General features: G+C 42.6%; 1 protein-coding gene across 1 annotated transcript in view; it reads left to right on the top strand.

Moving 5' to 3' along the window:
• Positions 1 to 21,145, top strand: part of LOC123762160 (lutropin-choriogonadotropic hormone receptor) — a 50,648-nt gene that overhangs the window by 18,482 nt on the left and 11,021 nt on the right. Inside the window, exon 2 of the mRNA XM_069335636.1 lies at positions 17,666 to 17,894. Within this exon, the coding sequence (XP_069191737.1) occupies positions 17,666 to 17,894 (229 nt within the window). The remainder of the gene's footprint in view (positions 1 to 17,665; positions 17,895 to 21,145) is intronic.

The following is a 21,145-nucleotide window of genomic DNA, read 5'->3' as shown; positions in this document are numbered from 1 at the left end:
CCTGGTGCTCGACTCCTGGTCCTCGACACGCGACACCTCGTGCTCGACACATGACACCTGGTACTCAACATAAGACACCTGGTGCTCGACACACAACACCTGGTGCTCGACACGCAACACCTTGTGCTCGACACGCAACACCTGGTGTTTGACACATGACACCTTGTGCTCGACGCGCGACACCTGGTGTTTGACACGCAACACCTGGTGTTTGACACATGACACCTTGTGCTCGACGCGCGACACCTGGTACTCTACATATGACACCTGGTGCTCAACACATGACAACTGGTGCTCGACACACGACACCTGGTGCTCGACACGTGACACCTAGTGCTCAACCCGTGACACCTGGTACTCAACATAAGACACCTGGTGCTCGACACGCGATACCTGGTGCTCGACACGCGACACCTAGTGCTCGACACGCGACACCTGGTGCTCGACACATGACACCTGGTGCTCGGCATGCAACACCTGGTGCTCAACCCGTGACACCTGGAACTCAACATAAGACACCTGGTGCTCAACACGCGACACCTGGTGCTCGACATGCAACACCTGAGAGAGGGAACCACTCAGACTTATGGATTCGACACATGACACCTGGTGCTTGACATATGACACCTGGTGTTCGACACGCGGCACCCGGTGCTTGACTCATGACACCTGATGCTCGACATGCGACACCTCGTCCTTGACACGCGACACCTGGTGCTCGACACGCGACACCTGGTGCTTGACACACGACACCTCGTGTTCGAAACGAGACACCTGGTGCTCAACACGCGACACCTGGTGCTCGACACGCGACACCTGGTGCTCGACACACGACACCTCGTGTTCGACACGCGAGAAATGGTGCTCAACACGCGACACCTGGTACTCGATACGCGATAACTAGTGCTCGACACGCGACACCTAGTGCTCAACCTGTGACACCTGGTACTCAACATATGACACCTGGTGCTCGACACGCGACACCTGGTGCTCGACACGCGACACCTGGTTCTCGACACACGCCACCTGGTGTTCGACACGCGACACCTGGTGCTCGACACCTGGTACTCGACACGCGACACCTGGTGCTCGACACGAGACACCTGGTGCTCGACACATGACACCTGGTGATCGATATGCAACACCTGAGAGAGGGAGCCACTCAGACTTATGGGTCCGACACATGACACCTGGTGCTCGACATGTGACACCTGATGTTCGAAACGCGACACCCGGTGCTCGACACATGACACCTGGTGCTCAACATGCGACACCTTGTCCTCGACACTCGACACCTGGTGCTCGACATATGACACCTGGTGCTCAACATACAACACCTCGTGCTCGACACATGGCACCTGGTGCTCGACATGTGACACCTGGTGCTCGACACATGACACCTGGTGCTCTACATACAACACCTGGTTCTCGACACATGACACCTGGTGCTCGACCCCTGGTCCTCGACACATGACACCTGGTGCTCGACATGTGACACCTGGTACTCGACACGCGACACCTAGTACTCGACACCTGGTCCTCGACACGCAACACCTGGTGCTCGACACATGACACCTGGTGCTCGACATGCAACACCTGGTGTTCGACACATGACACCTGGTGCTCAACATCTGACACCTGGTGCTCGACACACGACACCCGGTGCACGACACATGACACCTGGTGCTTGACATGCGACACCTGGTCCTCGACACGCGACACCTGGTGCTCGACACATGACACCTGGTGCTCGGCTCCTGGTCCTCGACACGCGACACCTCGTGCTCGACACCTGGTTCTCGTCATGTGACACCTGGTGCTCGACACGTGACACCTGGTGCTCGACATGAGGCACCTGGTGCTCGACACGCGACACCTGGTGCTCCACATGCACCCCCTGATGCTTGAAACGAGACACCTCGTCCTCGACACACGACACCTGGTGCTCGGCACGAGACACCTGGTACTCATCACATGACACCTGGTGCTCGACTCGCGACACCTGGTGCTCGACACGCGACACCTGGTGCTCGACACGCGACACCTGGTGCTCGACATGAGACACCTGGTGCTCGACACGCGACACTTGGTGCTCGACACGTGACACCTGGTGCTCGACATGTGACACCTGGTGCTCGACATGTGACACCTGGTGCTCGACATGCAACACCTGGTGCTCGACATGTGACACCTGGTGCTCGATACGCAACACCTGGTGCTCGACACGTGACACCTGGTGCTCGACACGTGACATCTGGTGCTTGTCACGTGACACCTGGTGCTCACCACGCAACACCTGGTGCTCGCCACGTGATACCTGGTGTTCGACATGCAACACCTGGTGCTCGACATGCAACATACTGTGCTTGACATGCGACACCTGGTGCTTGACACGCGACACCTGGTGCTTGACACATGGTGCTCGACACCTGAGACCTGGTGTTCGACAGTTGACACCTGGTGCATGACACGTGACACCTTGTGCTTGACATGTGACACCTGGTGCTCGACATGTGACACCTAATTCAGCAATATTTTGTCCCGAACAGGACGACGAAAATGGTATAAAATATTCCAGCATTTAATGTACTTGTGAACTAAATAGATTTATAACGACGTTCTCTTATCAAAACTCGAAATATTTCCAAATAAACACTAATTTTGGAGCCGGTATTTACCACTCATGAACTGTGTTGTACATCCAGACGCCTATCTGGATCTATGTGTTTATATGATGTTGTAGTATACATTTATCAGTGTAAACATTAATTTGCCATTTGCTAGACCTTAGACCCATTTGCTAATATTAAAGTGTTTAAGTCGGCTTATCATCTCTGGCACACTAATGGTTTTGTATATTGCTATTTAGTTTTAGTGTCATGGGGTAAAGTTAATAATTGTACAGAATAAGCAATGTTGATGTTATTTATATGAAACTAGAAAATAATTGTTCCAAAAAGTGACCCAGAATGCACGCCGTTGTAACGTCTGTGCCACCTGTGGCATTGTCATTTAGACCTATACTTTGTTGGCGTCCAGACGTCTACATCCCAACCCAACCGTACACACTCACAGCTGTATCGTGGGCTCTTATATTTCTCCGTTGATGATCTACTTTGATGACCAAACCAGACATCAGAAATGAAGAAACGACGACGTTTCGGTCCATCTTGGACCAATATCAAGTCGTGTGTTGACGATTCGACAACAGGGCTATGTTTCGGTCCAGGGCGGACCGAAGCATAGTCGTTTCATCATCTTAATGTGTAGTTTGATTATCATATCTTCAGCCACGTTATTGTGACTCATCGTCTTCATATGATCAACTTTACCTAATGCTTGTATATACTCCAGATAGATAGTGTGATGTGCCTTACTTTCGTCGAAAACATTAAAATATGTCTTCAAACCTGGGAAGCTGGAGAAAAACAGCGCAGGGTCCTTAATGGAAGTACATCAGACTGGCTTTACGTAACAAGTGGAGTACCACAGACGTCAGTATTGGGACCTGTGCATTGTTTTATAGATATTAATAACATTGATGGTAGTGACCCAATATATAAATTTCCTGATAACAGAACACTAGGTAGCACAGCTACAACAATAATACAACAGAGACTGCAATCTGTCCTTAACACCCTAGAAACTTGGTCCCACAAATGATACCTAGCATTTAATGCTGGAAAGTGTTGTGGGAACCGACCTGTGAGATTTATATTTATTTAATTTATATGAATTTATATACAATTTATATTTACGTTAATTTATATACTTCGATAGCAATACGTATGATGTTAAGTGGATTGTATTTCTGCAATAATCTCACAAATCGATCCTTACACATTAGAGGGGGTTTATATCGAATTTATATATATATGCAGCCAATCAAACTACAGTATTAAACTACATATATTAGTAAACATTGAAGAGGTTCCTTATCTTATTATACAGTAAGGCTTAGTCCACCAGGTATAACTAGGATGTAGACACCAAATTATCCTCATTTGAGGCTGCTTCCATCACCCAGTAACTGATATACCAAGCTTGCTTCCTCTTCTTGACCTGCCAAAGAGCGCTAGTTGTAAAGCCAGAATCCTAATATATGACAGCTATATCAGAGAAAACACTGTAAAATGAATCAGATAAGGACCAAGGCTTAATTACCTTTTGTATGAGGCGAGTTCGCATTCTAACCAGTTCGCCCAATATCTACCTAACATTAATGACCAAAAATGATTAGATAAACGGGTTTCGGTAGAACACTTCCCTTGATTATTGTTGACAGTGTGTTGATGATGGTAGAGCACTAATATGATCTCCATTACACTTCGTCCAAGAGAAATTATAGGAGCTGTTTGCTCCAGTGCGCCTCTGGTCTTAACAACAATGGCTGACTCCTCCTTCCTCACTGACGCTACTAGCCTACTTTGTCCAGATATCAGTAACTGATAGATGGGTTACATTTACTTTATTTTAATACTGATAATTAGGTTAATTCAAATAAGATGTTTTATGATGGTAAAGTCCAAAGACTAATGTATTTAAGAATAATTCCGAACAAATAGCTGGTGAATTTATAATAGTATTTGGCAATGATATCCTGTCTTCTATTGATGGAAAATTCCACTACAAGCTACATTTTCTATGGGTTAACTTGTGTATACAATGGCAGCAATATTATCTGCAATTGCATGTAATATTATTAAACGGTGTCGGATTTTCCGACATAATTCCCCGGGGGCTGCTCATGGGTCGAAGTCCTATTTAGAACAGACGAACACCGATACTCCTCCTTCGAATTATTAGATTAATTTGATGTTAGTAGTTAGTAATCACACATTTGTGCATCTGTTCGTACAGGACGGATGTCCCGTACTAGAGTTGCAGGGGTTAGAAGTATAATGCGATTTAATTTCCCTGTTAACTCTTGAGAGGCTAAAATTCAAGCCTAAATACATATTATTCAACCCAGAAGACTGAATGTGATCAAGTACTACAGTCAAGTATGATTCAGGGACTGCAGTGAGATCAGTAACATGAGATATAACTTGAAGCTTGTTCAGGTAACTGGTCACTGATATATAAACACTGAGGCCCATGGAATCCATCTTGATTAAATAATAAATGTATCAAATCAGTCATCAAATTTATTCGGGTTTAATATAGGTAGTTGATTCAGAGGATATAATAGCCCATCATTAAAGTAAAGTATGGTTCTGAGACTACAGTGAGTTCAGTGACATTGGTCGCAGTTACTTGTAGCTGTTTAGGCTACTGGTCACTGATTTGCCACTGAAGCCTCATGAACTCAGCTTCAGCTTTAAATGATGATATTAACATCAACCTCTGTTGCTATAGTCAGCTGTAATCTCCTTAGTATAATGCTACTGGAGAAATATAATCAGCTGACAAATTTAGATTTCTATTGGTATTGTTTATCTGCAGCCATAGGTCTCCTCAGGCTTAATACTGGGTCTGAGAGTAATTTGCCTCCTGCAGAATTTAGCATGGTTATGCCCTGATATTTAGTAGGGCTACCGATGAATCGATGGCAATAGTTTGTCCCTACAAGGAGATCGAAGTCGGTGAGGTGATCAGACTTAATATTATCTGCCAATTTTATTCCTCTATTTCTCGGGAATTTGGCTGTTGCTCTCAGACCTTGAACTTGTAGGTCTACTGGTATTTTGTCCACCACAATGGCTTGTACTCGACAGACGTACCTGCCTAAACGTACTGATGGTTGTACCACCTGGTAGACTTGAGGTCCTGCATCTGTTATAAACCCTGAGATGTTGATTGTCGTCTGGGCTACAGGCCTTAATTGTCGTTCATCTGCCAACTTTTTAGTGACATATGTTCTCTGGGACCCTTGGTCAAACAACCCACGGGTATGGACCTTGGCCCTCTTATTCTGGATGGTAATTTGGGCAGTAGGCAAAGTTGTATTACCTTTAGACTTTGCCGATTGAACACTCTTTGTTTGTTGCACCTTGCAGTACTGTACTGTGGTGGGAATGCTATCTTCCACCTTGGGTCTTGAATACGTTAATTTCGTATATTTGCACAGTGCTGCATGGTGCCTACCTCTTCTACACCTTTTGCAGGTGTTGAATTGGGTATCACAATAGTCTATGTTGTGTTTCCTGAGGTACCTCGTGCAATGTTGCAAATCTTTGAGTCGCTCAACACAGGCGTCACTATCAGGAAAATTAGGGCAGTGGTACATTGAATGTTTCTCATTGCAGAACAAACATGTTCCATAGCTTCCAGTATGGAGCCGGTCGGCCGAGCGGATAGCACACTGCACTTATGATCCTGTGGTCCCGGGTTCGATCCCGGGCGCCGGCGAGAAACAATGGGCAGAGTTTCTTTCACCCTATGGCCCCCTGTTACCTAGCAGTAAATAGATACCTCGGTGTTAGTCAGCTGTCACGGGCTGCTTCCTGGGGGTGGAGGCCTGGTCGAGGACCGGGCCGCGGGGACAATAAAAGCCCTGAAATCATCTCAAGATAACCCATTGGTGTCACGTTCTTGGGTGACACAGTAACTATAGGCTTGGAGGGTCCCACTGCATATACGCCCATACTGCCACTGTTCCACTTTGTTGTTGAATTACATTGTCTAGATTGATTTGGAGTACGTTTGGTACTCTGTGGTTTACTATTATTGGTTTCTGAGGATTTACTTGGTGGTTTTAATTTGTCATGTGTTCGTAATTGATGAACTACTGACCTTAAACTCTCAGATATTTCATTCATGGATAAGATACTTTTATTGTAATGAGCACTCATTTTCCTCGATCTCATTAGACTCTGTGTTGAATCTAACTCTTTCTCTTTCAACGGTAAATATTACACTCAAACTTTCGGCGTCGCTATGGGTTCCCCTCTCTCCCCTGTTCTTGCTAATTTCTACATGGAATACTTCGAAACTGTTCTTCTTCCTTCTATTGATACTCGTCCCTCTCTCTGGCTTCGATATGTTGATGACATTTTTGCTTTATGGCCTCATGACCTTAATCTTTTCCAGCCTTTCCTCGCCTCTCTTAACAATCTGGCTCCTTCTATCCATTTCAAAGTTGAGTGGGAATCTAATTCCCTCCTTCCTTTTCTTGATGTTCATGTTCACAGCTCTGTGTCTGGGTTCTCTTTCTCTGTCTACCGTAAACCCATGCATAGTGGCATGTACATTCACTTCTTTTCCTACCATCCTCCTTCTGTTAAGAAAAGTGTCCTCGTCTCTCTCTTCCTCCGCGCTCTACGCATCAGCGACCCTCAGTTTCTTGATTCTGAAATTGCCTTTATCTACAAATCATTCTCTCGCCTTGGTTATCCTTTGCATTTCATCAACTGTGCCCACTCTCAAGCTAAACGAAATTTCTTTCATCCTAAACCTGCTTCCAACACTAGTAGCACTGTACTATGCCTTCCCTTCATATCTGAACTCAAAACTTTTACCAATACCTTTCGTCCTCTTGACATTAAACTCGCCTTTCGACAAACTAACACACTTCGTAGCAATCTAGTTCACACTGCTCCTCCTGCTTCTAATGCTGCTGGTGTCTACTCTATTTCCTGTTCATCTTGTCCTCTCCAATACTTTGGCGAAACTGGCCGTACACTGAATGACAGACTTAAAGAACACAAGAGAAGTGTTAAGTCTGCAGACACTAACAATGCTCTCTTCTGCCATGTGAGGGATTCTAATCATCCCATTGATTGGTCTTCCTCCAAAATAATCTTTCCTGCCTCTACTCTACACAGACGCCGTCTTGTAGAATCGGCTCTTATAAACAATGTACCCAACATGAACTTGAGTCCTGGCTTTGTTGCTGTGGACTCTTCCCTTTCACAGTATATACTCAAATGCTCTAATCTTTCTAACAAACGTGACTTAACATAAGCTTTCCCCCTTCCATTTCTTTCTTTCTCTTTCCTTTTCTTCTCCCTTTTTCTGTTTATTGTCTTCTCCTACGCTCCCTTGCTATCCTCTTCTTTTTCCTATTTCTATCTCCTTCGGTGGTTATAATAGGAGCTGCCTCGTATGGGCCAATAGGTCTGCTGCAGTTCTCATTACTACTATCCCCTACACCTGACTTTCCTCCTCAGCTCTCTCTTGCCTATTTATTGCCTGTCCCTACCTCCTCATCACAATCGACTTGAGAATGGTCCAGGACGGACCGAAACGTCGTCGTCCCTTCAATTTCTAGTGTGTGGTCTGGTCAACATACTTCAGCCACGTTATTGTGACTCATCGCCTGCATATGGATACCACACGTACGCGTCTAACTCTGTTTAATTTCTTTGATGCTCTACCTTCCTTCAAACGGCCTTTTCGCGCCTTTGAATCTTCCCTTCTTGCCGCCAAGCGTCGAAAGAACCAGCTCAGGTTTCTTAAAGACTGTCTTGCTGAGCAAGTTCTCCCTCATTCTTTATCTCACTTTCTCCAGTTCAACACTTCGGGATCTCCTTTCCCTGAACATGCCCGCCTTCTTCTTCAAGAACTTATTCATGCCACCTCCTTGCAAGTTGACGAGGCTTTTCTTGCTGTTCGTCAACAGCAACGCTTTCTGTCCTCTTCTCTTCCCAGTGATCTATGCAATATCATTTTTCCAATTGCATTTGACACTGCTCACGTCTCCTCTTCCCACCACTCCTCCACACTACACAACAAACTTCAACGCCTGATCTCCAACAGTCCTTGGGCCAAATACTCTCTCTCTGACTGTGTTACCAACCTTTCGTCCTACTCTCTTTCTAAGCACCAGCAAGAACTTCTTAGTCTTGGTCTGTCTTTTGCTACTTCCCCTGGCCCACGCTGTGGCATTGATCTCATTAGTTCCTTTGACAGGTTTGTCAATTCTAACTCTAGTACTCTTTCGGACCTGTCTGCCTTTAGAGGGGCCCTTGTCCCCGTTCTTGACAGCTTGTTTTCTAAAAATAACCACCTTCCTCGTCGCTTCCAGCTTGCCCTTGCCTCCCTGAAATCTAACAACTCTATTCTTATCCTTCCTTCCGACAAAAGCAATTCGGTGGTTGTCCTTGACCGTGAGGACTACCTCCGAAAAGCAGATGTCTTGCTCTCTGACTCTCGCACTTATGCTCCTCTGACTTCTAACCCTTTGGATCGCCTCAAAACTTCCTTTAACCGCAAACTAAGACAGCTCTCTAGTCTTTGCCCTCCTGACTTTGATCTCATTAAACGTTTCCGTGTCATCTGCCCTTCTCTTCCTTATTTCTATGGTCTTCCTAAGACTCATAAACCTGGTGTTCCTCTTCGTCCTATCATTTCTTCACGGGGCTCTGTCAGCTATCCTCTTGCCTCCTGGTTCGCTAAAACCCTGACACCTTACCTTGGCACTTTTTCCCCTGCCCACCTTCGTCACTCTCAGGACTTCATAGAAAGACTGCGCCTGCAACCCTCTTGTAAGATGCTTAGTCTTGATGTCGACTCTCTGTTCACTAATGTTCCGCTCGATGACGTTCTCTCTTTCCTCAGACAGAAGGCGTCAGAGGGCCTCCTTCCTCTCCCACTTCCCACTGACGTTTTCCTCGATCTCATTAGACTCTGTGTTGAATCTAACTCTTTCTCTTTCAACGGTAAATATTACACTCAAACTTTCGGCGTCGCTATGGGTTCCCCTCTCTCCCCTGTTCTTGCTAATTTCTACATGGAATACTTCGAAAATGTTCTTCTTCCTTCTATTGATACTCGTCCCTCTCTCTGGCTTCGATATGTTGATGACATTTTTGCTTTATGGCCTCATGACCTTAATCTTTTCCAGCCTTTCCTCGCCTCTCTTAACAATCTGGCTCCTTCTATCCATTTCAAAGTTGAGTGGGAATCTAATTCCCTCCTTCCTTTTCTTGATGTTCATGTTCACAGCTCTGTGTCTGGGTTCTCTTTCTCTGTCTACCGTAAACCCATGCATAGTGGCATGTACATTCACTTCTTTTCCTACCATCCTCCTTCTGTTAAGAAAAGTGTCCTCGTCTCTCTCTTCCTCCGCGCTCTACGCATCAGCGACCCTCAGTTTCTTGATTCTGAAATTGCCTTTATCTACAAATCATTCTCTCGCCTTGGTTATCCTTTGCATTTCATCAACTGTGCCCACTCTCAAGCTAAACGAAATTTCTTTCATCCTAAACCTGCTTCCAACACTAGTAGCACTGTACTATGCCTTCCCTTCATATCTGAACTCAAAACTTTTACCAATACCTTTCGTCCTCTTGACATTAAACTCGCCTTTCGACAAACTAACACACTTCGTAGCAATCTAGTTCACACTGCTCCTCCTGCTTCTAATGCTGCTGGTGTCTACTCTATTTCCTGTTCATCTTGTCCTCTCCAATACTTTGGCGAAACTGGCCGTACACTGAATGACAGACTTAAAGATCACAAGAGAAGTGTTAAGTCTGCAGACACTAACAATGCTCTCTTCTGCCATGTGAGGGATTCTAATCATCCCATTGATTGGTCTTCCTCCAAAATAATCTTTCCTGCCTCTACTCTACACAGACGCCGTCTTGTAGAATCGGCTCTTATAAACAATGTACCCAACATGAACTTGAGTCCTGGCTTTGTTGCTGTGGACTCTTCCCTTTCACAGTATATACTCAAATGCTCTAATCTTTCTAACAAACGTGACTTAACATAAGCTTTCCCCCTTCCATTTCTTTCTTTCTCTTTCCTTTTCTTCTCCCTTTTTCTGTTTATTGTCTTCTCCTACGCTCCCTTGCTATCCTCTTCTTTTTCCTATTTCTATCGCCTTCGGTGGTTATAATAGGAGCTGCCTCGTATGGGCCAATAGGCCTGCTGCAGTTCTCATTACTACTATCCCCTACACCTGACTTTCCTCCTCAGCTCTCTCCTGCCTATTTATTGCCTGTCCCTACCTCCTCATCACAATCGACTTGAGAATGGTCCAGGACGGACCGAAACGTCGTCGTCCCTTCAATTTCTAGTGTGTGGTCTGGTCAACATACTTCAGCCACGTTATTGTGACTCATCGCCTGCGAGCACTCATTTGTCTCAATATGTCCCTAGGTATATTCTCCTGGACAATTATTTTCAAGACCCACTCTGCCCCGTTTGTATCTGCTGTCAGGCTGAGGGCATTGATCAATGATTCTACCTCCAGCATGAAGACTTGGAGTGAATCAGCTGAAGCTTCCGGTGGGGGTAAATGCAACAGCTCATGAACTAAATGTGATGTTCTTACTTCTGGATCAGCATAATTATCCTTGAGGAGTTGTACTGCTAGATCATAGCCGTCATTAGTTAATCTCAGATGGGATACTACTGTTTTAGCCTCACCTGATAATTGGCCTTGCAAATAAGAGAATTTACTACTCTTTGGTAAAGATTGTTTTGAGTCCACAGGGTCAACGAACTTGTTCCAAAATTCATCCCAATCTTCCTCGTCTTTTCCTGAGAAAGTGGGTAAATTAATTGGAGGGAGTCGAGCCTCTGCTTGACCCGTATTAGATGCAACTGTTGTTGTTGTTGCTGTTGTTGTTGCCTTGTTCTGGGAAATTAATTTGACGTCAGGCTGTAACATGGCCTGAGTGTGATCTTCATAATTCGCAAGATCAACCATAATGTCGTCTATTTCTGTTTCTGATAAATTGGTGTTGGCAAGTTCAGCCACATATGTTGTTATTTGCATTTGATTTGCTCAAATTTAGCTGCAGCTGCTTGATAATAGCTTTCCAGGTCAGCATAATCAACTGGTGATTGTTGTGACAAATCTTCACATTTCTTGATCTGTCTTGTTAAGTGGCCTTTAAGACCTGCAAGGGTTCTTTTCATTCTCCCTGCATTATCCATACTGGCTAGTTGGTGAAGCTTTGTGGGGCTTTTACTGGGTTGCTTATAATGCTGAACAAGTACTAATGGTAGCCTAGGGTAAAATTCTGCAATCACTAGGCTATAATTCTTCCTCTTCTAGAGGTTAGCACTTAAAATTAATACACATTATAGATTATATGTATAATCATACACACTAATGATTTGAGTGATAAAAGAGTGTCACTGGAAGTACCTTTAAATTAGCTCTTCAATTATCACCCTAGGATGGTATAGACGCTAATTAATCACTCAAAAGTGTAATAATCATAAGTAAATTATTATATACACAACTCAACTCGAGCTGATAACAATTACACCCAAAATAGGGTCTGCACCATTCATTAATGGTGCTAGGTTGTTCAATATAATACAACTAGACTATCGTAATAATGGGACAAGGATGAACAATAAATAGTTCCACTAGTCAATGGTAATAGGGGACTAGGTTATCTATAAACACTAGTCAATGTATATCCTACCCTGTTGTGGGTTGGCAATTGGTAAATATTATATTGAGAACACTAGTGCAATATATATTTAATAATTCTCTATTTTGGAGAAATAATATCCACAATTATTGATAATAGCCTCTTAATTGCCTCTATGAAACTTCTAATATTATCAAGAAGTATTAAATACAATACAATAATATTATACCAGGAAATCTATCAGGACCTAACCAACCACAGATTAGAGAACTACTTAGATTCTGTGACAAATTTTCACTCAATCAGCAGATATCGGAGCCAACGAGAAATGAAAATATTCTAGATCTGGTCTTTACGAACAATGAAGACATTATCAGAGACATTACGATATCAGATACCACATACTCAGATCACAAACTCATTGAAGTGCAAACGACCATCAATACTCAGAATAGACCTAAAACGTTGATAAAGCGAGAGGGGCTATTCAGTAAATTCAATTTTAATAATAAAAGGATAGACTGGGAGATAATATATGGGGAACTGTTCTAAATAATACAAGTCCTACAGAAGGAATAGAAAAACTTACCTCAGAAGCGTATCAAGTCTGTCTGAAACACGTTCCTTTGAGAAAAGCCAGAAAGAGATCTAACGTAGAAAGAGAACGCAGACGACACTATAAACGCAGGAAAAAAATAACGGAACTGCTTATGCAGACACGAATTTCCCGTCAAAGAAGAAATAATTTAAATAGGGAGATTGAAGAAATCGAGCGGAAATTGAAACACTCATATGAAACTGAAGAAAGGCAGTTAGAACAGAAAGCAATTCAGGAAATAAAGAAAAATCCAAAATATTTCTTCTCATATGCGAAATCAAAAGAAAAACCACTGCCAGTATTGGACCTATTCGTACAAGTGAAGGTTCATACACGGAGGATGACAAAGAAATTAGTGAAATCCTAAAAAAGCAGTATGAGGACATGTTTAGCACTCCAATAAACAACATGAAGGTGGAAGATCCAGACAATTTCTTTATGCGGGATATTCAAACCCCTGTAAATATAACTGATATAAACACGAGCGCACTAAATTTTGAAAAAGAAATTGAAAACATGCCCATGCACTCGGCCCCAGGTCCAGACTCATGGAATTCAATATTTATAAAGAAATGCAAAGTGCCGGTAGCACAGGCACTCAGTATAGTGTGGAGCACTCAGCATGAGTGTATAGCACTCAGAAGAGCTTGGACACGGGGGAGATACCAGATGCACTTAAAGTAGCAGACATAGCCCCTCTACACAAGGGAGGGAGCAAAGCATTGGCAAAAAATTATAGACCAGTTGCACTAACATCGCACATCATAAAAGTATTTGAGAGAGTGATTAGGAGTCAGGTCACCAATTTCATGGAGACCAATGACCTTCATAACCCAGGCCAACATGGATTTCGAGCGGGAAGATCGTGCCTCTCACAGCTACTTGAGCACTACGACAAAGTCACTGAGGCATTAGAAGAGAAACAGAATGCTGATGTGATATGCACGGACTTCGCAAAGGCTTTCGATAAATGTGACCATGGCGTGATAGCACACAAAATGAAGTCAATGGGAATAACCGGTAAAGTAGGACGCTGGATACTCAGTTTTCTGTCAAACAGGATTCAGCGAGTAACTGTCAACCATATAAAATCTAGTCCAAGTGCAGTGAAAAGCTCTGTACCTCAGGGTACAGTCCTTGCACCACTGCTTTTCCTTATTCTCATATCAGATATAGACAAAAATACAAGTCACAGCTTCGTATCATCCTTTGCAGATGACACAAAAATCAGTATGAAAATTACCTCGGCTGAGGACATTGAAAAACTTCAAGCTGATATTAATAAAGTTTTCGACTGGGCATCAGAAAATAACATGATGTTTAACAGTGATAAATTCCAGGTACTCAGGTACGGTAAAAATGAGGACCTTAAACATAATACAGAGTACAAAACACAATCAAATGTACCCATAGTAGGAAAACAGCATGTAAAGGATTTGGGAATAATAATGTCTGACGACCTAACGTTTAAGGAGCATAACCAAGCAAATATTGCGACAGCCAGAAAAATGATAGGATGGATTACGAGAACTTTCAAATCCAGGGATCCCATCACAATGGTTGTACTCTTCAAGACACTTGTGTTGTCCCGTCTTGAGTACTGCTCAGTACTCACTTCCCCCTTCAGAGCAGGAGAGATTGCTGAAATAGAGGGAATACAGAGAACATATACGGCACGCATAGACGCAATAAAGCACCTAAATTATTGGGATCGTCTCAAAGCCCTCCAAATGTACTCACTAGAAAGAAGACGAGAGAGATATCAAATAATATACACCTGGAGGATACTGGAGGGCCAAGTACCAAATCTACACAGTAAAACAACAACGTACTGGAGTGAACGACATGGAAGAAAATGTAGAATAGAACCAATGAAGAGCAGAGGTGCCATAGGCACAATCAGAGAACACTGTATAAACATCAGAGGTCCGCGGTTGTTCAACGTCCTCCCAGCAAGCATAAGAAATATTGCCGGAACAACCGTGGACATTTTCAAGAGGAAACTAGATTTATTCCTCCAAGGAGTGCCGGACCAACCGGGCTGTGGTGGGTATGTGGGCCTGCGGGCCGCTCCAAGCAACAGCCTGGTGGACCAAACTCTCACAAGTCGAGCCTGGCCTCGGGCCGGGCTTGGGGAGTAGAAGAACTCCCAGAACCCCATCAACCAGGTAAATATTGTTAGTGACCTCGCGAAATTAACTCCACAAAATTCGTGGATAATCTCTCGCGAAACTAACACCACGAAATCCGTGAACAATCTAGCGAGGACACAGCCACTAATTTGGCTGGCTTCAATATTAGTGCTGTCATCTCACGGAATAACACACCACCAAATCGGTGGGTGTGCATGAAACCGCTGATAAAGCTGGACTGAGCTGGGGGCTCGTGAACTCGCTCGAGGGAGGCTACGCCGCCAGTCTATGACTTGCCTTGTATTGGTATTGTATAAATCACACTGCACTAATACCAGTGTATTTAATGAATCCACTGGTTAACTGGTTCATCCGGTACAAAGATGACCAAATAGTCATCATCCGGCTCGATGATGACCATATAATCTTGGTTCAAAGGACCATATAATGTGGGAACCGACCTGTGAGATTTATATATATTTAATTTATATCGATCCTTACACATTAGGGGGGTTTATATTGAATTTATATATGCAGCCAATCAAACTACAGTATTAAACTATATATATTAGTAAACATTGAGGAGGTTCCTTATCTTATTATACAACAGGCCTTAGTCTACCAGGTATAACTAGGATGTAGATACCAAATTATCCTCATTTGAGGCTGCTTCCATCACCCAGTAACTGATATACCAAGCTTGCTTCCTCTTCTTGACCTGTCAAAGGGCGCTAGATGTAAAGCCAGAATCCTAATATATGACAGCTATATCAGAGAAAACACTGTATAATGAATCAGATAAGGACCAAGGCTTAATTACCTTTTGTATGAGGCGAGTTCGCATTCTAACCGGTTCCGCCAATATCTTCCTAACATTAATGGCCAAAAATGATTAGATAAACGGGTTTCGGTAGAACACTTCCCTTGATTATTGTTGACAGCGTCTTGATGATGGTAGAGCACTAATATGATCTCCATTACACTTCGTCCAAGAGAAATTATAGGAGCTGTTTGCTCCAGTGCGCCTCTGGTCTTAACAACAATGGCTGACTCGTCCTTCCTCACTGACGCTACTGGCCTACTTTGTCCAGATATCAGTAACTGATAGAAGGGTCACATTTACTTTATTTTAATACTGATAATTAAGTTAATTCAAATAAAATGTTTTATGATGGTAAAGTCCAAAGACTAATATATTGAAGAATAATTCCGAACAAATAGCTGGTAAATTTATAATAGTATGTGGCAATGATATCCCGTTTTCTATTGACGGAAAATTCCACTACAAGCTACATTTGCTATGGGTTAACTTGTGTATACAATGGCAGCAATATTATCTGCAATTGCATGAAATATTATTAAATGGTGTCGGATTTTCCGGCAAGTGTAGTGCTGGATATTGGAGAAATATATTAAAAAAACAATCTATGAGATGAACACTGAAATACTAATATATATAACTGACGAGAGAACCCTGGACGAGGTTGAATGTAACTAAAGACTTTATACCAGACTTGCAGTCTACTGAGGCATAAAATGTTTCACCAAGTCGTGCACACGACTGTTCGATAAAGCTCAGTTTTTGACTGTCAAAACCACTTATACCAACAGGGTCGGCTAAATTGAGCTTGGTTTAGGTTAGGTTAGCCTGGGAAAGGTAAGTTTTAAAATCTGTTTTCTAACCTCCTTGTGAACAATGTCTTAAACCCGCAACAAAGCCAAAGAGAATTTAGGTTCTATTGACAGATCTCTCGATCTGTCAATAGAACCGAATCTGCCGAAATGAAAGAAGTAGACAAGAATACGACCTCATGATTATTCCTCAGGCGAGACTAGGCGCCACAGAGGCTGTCCTGAGCAATCTGAACTGTGTGATTGCACGACGTGAACCCAAGTTGTCAGTAGCAACAGTATAGTCGAAAAAAATCATGAATCTTGTACTTCAAGAAGCTAATTAACAACCAATGAAAGAACACGATAAGGTAGACCGTTCAAAAGGAGAGAACGATAACCATTCAGGAAGAAATTGCAACGGTGATCACCCTTTACCTGTTATCAACGTCACTATTCACGAGAACCTTTACAGTTGGTGAGTGAGTGTCACTTTTCAGGGACCTTGAAGGGTAACACCTCATCAGCTGACAGGCCAAGTGTGCAGGAGCTGTTGACTAGTAACACCACAGCTGCTCATGTTGGTCTTCAATGGGTACTGACAGTCTCGGTATTGTTCTTATCTGGTGTTTCAGGCCCCCATCTTACACCCTCACACCCTCAACATGTGGTCTTCCAGGCCACCCTCACACCCTCAACATGTGGTCTTCCAGGCCACCCTCACACCCTCAACATGTGGTCTTCCAGGCCGCCCTCACACCCTCAACATGTGGTCTTCCAGGCCACCCTCACACCCTCAACATGTGGTCTTCCAGGCTACCCTCACACCCTCAACATGTGGTCTTCCAGGCCACCCTCACACCCTCAACATGTGGTCTTCCAGGCCACCCTCACACCCTCAACATGTGGTCTTCCAGGCCACCCTCACACCCTCAACATGTGGTCTTCCAGGCCACCATCATGTACCCTCACACCATCAACATGTGGTCTTCCAGGCCCCCATCATGCACCCTCACACCCTCAACAGCGTCTCTTACCCGCAGGTCCCGGCTGCAAAGTAGCGGGATTCTTAACTGTGTTCGCCTCTGAGCTGTCGATCCTGACGCTGACAGTGATCACGCTGGAGCGCTGGTACGCCATCACCTACGCCATCCACCTTAACAAAAGGCTACGCTTGCCAGTTGCCCTGAAAGTGATGGTCCTCGCCTGGCTCTACGCGCTCACTATGGCAACCCTCCCTCTTCTGGGCGTCTCTGGCTACTCCAAGACTAGGTAAGAGTGTAGCCAAGCTCAGGTCATGTGGTTAGATCCATATATATCTCAACTATCAGACAAGTTTATTTTGACTATGTGCAAGGTTGAAGGCGAGGCTCTAGAGGTTAGCGTCAACCAAACTTGTGTAGGAAATGGTCCGGGGAACGCACGGGCGTCGGCTGGTTCTCTTCAGCCTGTGCTAAATATTTTAAGACATGTCAGCCTGTATTCCATCAACCCCCCTCCCCCTCCCCCCGCCACTCTCTCGAGTCCCGGTGCAATTTGCATGACGTCTGAAATGAAATTGTGGATCTGTTTTCGGTAGAGTTTGAAGTTATCTATGTTCCATTTACTCGAACATTAAATTTTGCCCCGAGGGGCGAGTTTATTAGGCAGCATCACTCATCTTGTGAGTGTACATACCGCCATAGCAGCATGTACAACACTCCCCAAAAGAAAGAAAACCCGCTGGGTTGTTCATCTTGTCACTTGTACCCAGACACAGCTGGGACTTGCTTAACTGGCCCAAGTGAACAGCTCCTCAAACAAGAACATTTGTCAACTTTTAAAAGCTTAAGTTATCTTGCGGGTGCAAAATGGGGAAATCTTTTAAGAACAGTATTAGTATTTGACAAATTGTGTTTTCCTAATTCAATTACTCGCACATTTTCATGAGTTACTAGAAACAATGAACTGAATTCATTCGGTTTATATTGAGGAAAACTGACTATGGAAGATAGTTATGGTGATGAATACAGTGAGTAAGGTAGTTATGGTGATGAAGACAGTATGTAATGAAGATCTAAGTTGAAGGGAGAGAGAGAGGAGGAGAAGATGAGTGGGGATGAAATGAGGAAGGGAGATGGAAGAGAAGATTCTGCATATATATATATATATATATATATATATATATATATATATATATATATATATATATATATATATATATAGGAATCACATGAGACAAGCCATGACATTACTCTAACAAGAGAAATGTTGAACAAGAATACCTGCATAATAGACAAAACCCAAGATGCAAGAAGATTACAAATTCTTGAGGCAATTCACATAAGAATAGAGCGACCTACCATGAACACCCAAATCACGGAACTATTTACTCTACCCACCATGAGAGTAAGGGCAAGACAAGAACATATCGATGTCAACACAGAAGACAATGTCCAACATCGAGGCCAATTACACTGGATTAATCTTTGTGTTTAGATAGGAGCTGCCTCGTATGTGCCAATAAGCCTTCTGTAGTTACCTCTATGTTTCACCTCACATTTATCCTTTATGTATCCCCCCATGTTTTCACCTTTATTATATATATATATATATATATATATATATATATATATATATATATATATATATATATATATATATATATATATATATATATATTAGTATATTTTGGTAGCAGTCTTTCCTGTAGACATATATTATTAAATATGACCGAAAAAGTAAGATTAATAATTCTAACACGAATTTTCTCAATGTTTCTTATATTTTTTTCACTGATGATGGTAACTGAAAAATCAATTCTTCAAAATTCATTTTTATTTCTAGTCTGACGCGACACTTGAGCGCGTTTCGTAAAATTTATTACATTTCCAAGGACATTAGTTTACACACACACAACTATAACTGAACAGAGATTAAACAGATTCGATTTTTTATACCTGCATTTGGGTGAGGTGATATGTTACAACAGTTTTGAATGAGGTGAAAACAAACTTTCAACACAAGACAGAACACGAAACGATGGGTATAATATTTTGTAAGTTAAAGGGAAGAATGGAAGTAACTGCAAAGGGCCTATTGGCCCATATTTCTTGATGCTTCTAAATTGGTGCGGAGTCTTGAAGTGGGTAGAATATCGTTGTGCATTAATTGGCTGTTGATTGCTGGTGTCGACTTCTTTATGTGTAGTGCCTCGCAGATATCTAGCCGCCTGCTATCGCTGTATCTATCGATGATTTCCGTGTTTTTTGTTAAGACTAAGTTAAGTCTATATATATATATATATATATATATATATATATATATATATATATATATATATATATATATATATATATATATATATATATATATATATATTTATATATATATATATATATATATATATATATATATATATATATATATATATATATATATATATATATATATATATATATATATATTTTAGTATATTTTGGTAGCAGTCTTTCCAGTAGACATATATTATTAAATATGACCGAAAAAGTAAGATTAATAATTCTAACACGAATTTCTCAATCTTTCGTACATTTCTTTTCACTGTTGGAGGTAATTCAAAAATCAATTCTCCAAAATTCATTTTTATTTCTAGTCTGACGCGACACTTGAGCGCGTTTCGTAAAACTTATTACATTTTCAAAGACTTTACACATACACAACTGAATAAAACTTACATATCTCCAATTTGTTTATATCTACATTTGAGTGAGGTGGTATTTAATAGGGTATTAATTTCATCAACACAAGAGAGAACATGAAACAATGGGTATTGAAATGGAAGTGATTGTAGAAAGCCTATTGGTCCATATTTCTTGATGCTTCTATATTGGAGCGGAGTCTTGAAGTGGGTAGAATATAGTTGTGCATTAATTGGCTGTTGATTGCTGGTGTTGACTTCTTAATGTGCAGTGCCTCGCAAACGTCAAGCCGTCTGCTATCGCTGTATCCATCGATGATTTCTGTGTTTTTACTAGGATTTCTCTGGCGATAGTTTGGTTGTGGGAAGAGATTATATGTTCCTTAATGGAGCCCTGTTGCTTATGCATCGTTAAACGCCTAGAAAGAGATGTTGTTGTCTTGCCTATATACTGGGTTTTTTGGACCTTACAGTCCCCAAGTGGGCATTTGAAGGCATAGACGACGTTGGTCTCTTTTAAAGCGTTCTGCTTTGTATCTGGAGAGTTTCTCATGAGAAGGCTGGCCATTTTTCTGGTTTTATAGTAAATCGTCAGTTGTATCCTCTGATTTTTGTCTGTAGGGATAACGTTTCTATTAACAATATCTTTCAGGACCCTTTCCTCCGTTGTATGAGCTGTGGAAAAGAAGTTCCTGTAAAATAGTCTAATAGGGGGTATAGGTGTTGTGTTAGTTGTCTCTTCAGAGGTTGCATGGCGTTTCACTTTCCTTCTTATGATGTCTTCGACGAAACCATTGGAGAAGCCGTTGTTGACTAGGACCTGCCTTACCCTACAGAGTTCTTCGTCGACTTGCTTCCATTCTGA

This window comes from Procambarus clarkii, chromosome 34 (assembly GCF_040958095.1).
Source record: "Procambarus clarkii isolate CNS0578487 chromosome 34, FALCON_Pclarkii_2.0, whole genome shotgun sequence".
Classification (NCBI taxonomy): Eukaryota; Metazoa; Arthropoda; class Malacostraca; order Decapoda; family Cambaridae; genus Procambarus; species Procambarus clarkii.
This window is presented reverse-complemented; position numbering and strand designations above follow the sequence as displayed.